The following is a 262-nucleotide window of genomic DNA, read 5'->3' on the forward strand; positions in this document are numbered from 1 at the left end:
GCCTGGCAGCCCCCAGCGGGGCAGGGGATCAGGTCCGTCCATTGCCTCGAGCCTCCTGGCATCCACGCGGCACGGCTACTCCCAGGCGTGGGGCGCAAAGGCAAAGGGACACAGCTTGTACCCGGCACCCACATAAAACTTGTTCTGAAATTCCACCCTGCCGAGGAGAGGGGTCGGGTGAGGAGCAGCGTCGAGGCAAGGGGGTCCAACACCCCATCCCACCGGCCCCCCCCACCCTCATCCGGGCTCCCCAGGGCAGGCG

General features: G+C 67.9%; 1 protein-coding gene across 1 annotated transcript in view; it reads right to left on the bottom strand.

The window, feature by feature from the left end:
• Positions 1–75: 75 nt before the first annotated feature.
• LOC104501305 overlaps positions 76–262 on the bottom strand; it is a gene marked incomplete at its 5' end in the record, with an annotated part of 4,680 nt that continues 4,493 nt past the window's right edge. The window contains one exon of the mRNA XM_010145097.1: positions 76–157. Coding sequence (XP_010143399.1) covers positions 76–157 — 82 coding nt within the window. The remainder of the gene's footprint in view (positions 158–262) is intronic.

Source organism: Buceros rhinoceros, unplaced genomic scaffold (assembly GCF_000710305.1).
Source record: "Buceros rhinoceros silvestris isolate BGI_N320 unplaced genomic scaffold, ASM71030v1 scaffold23361, whole genome shotgun sequence".
In the NCBI taxonomy this organism is placed as follows: Eukaryota; Metazoa; Chordata; class Aves; order Bucerotiformes; family Bucerotidae; genus Buceros; species Buceros rhinoceros.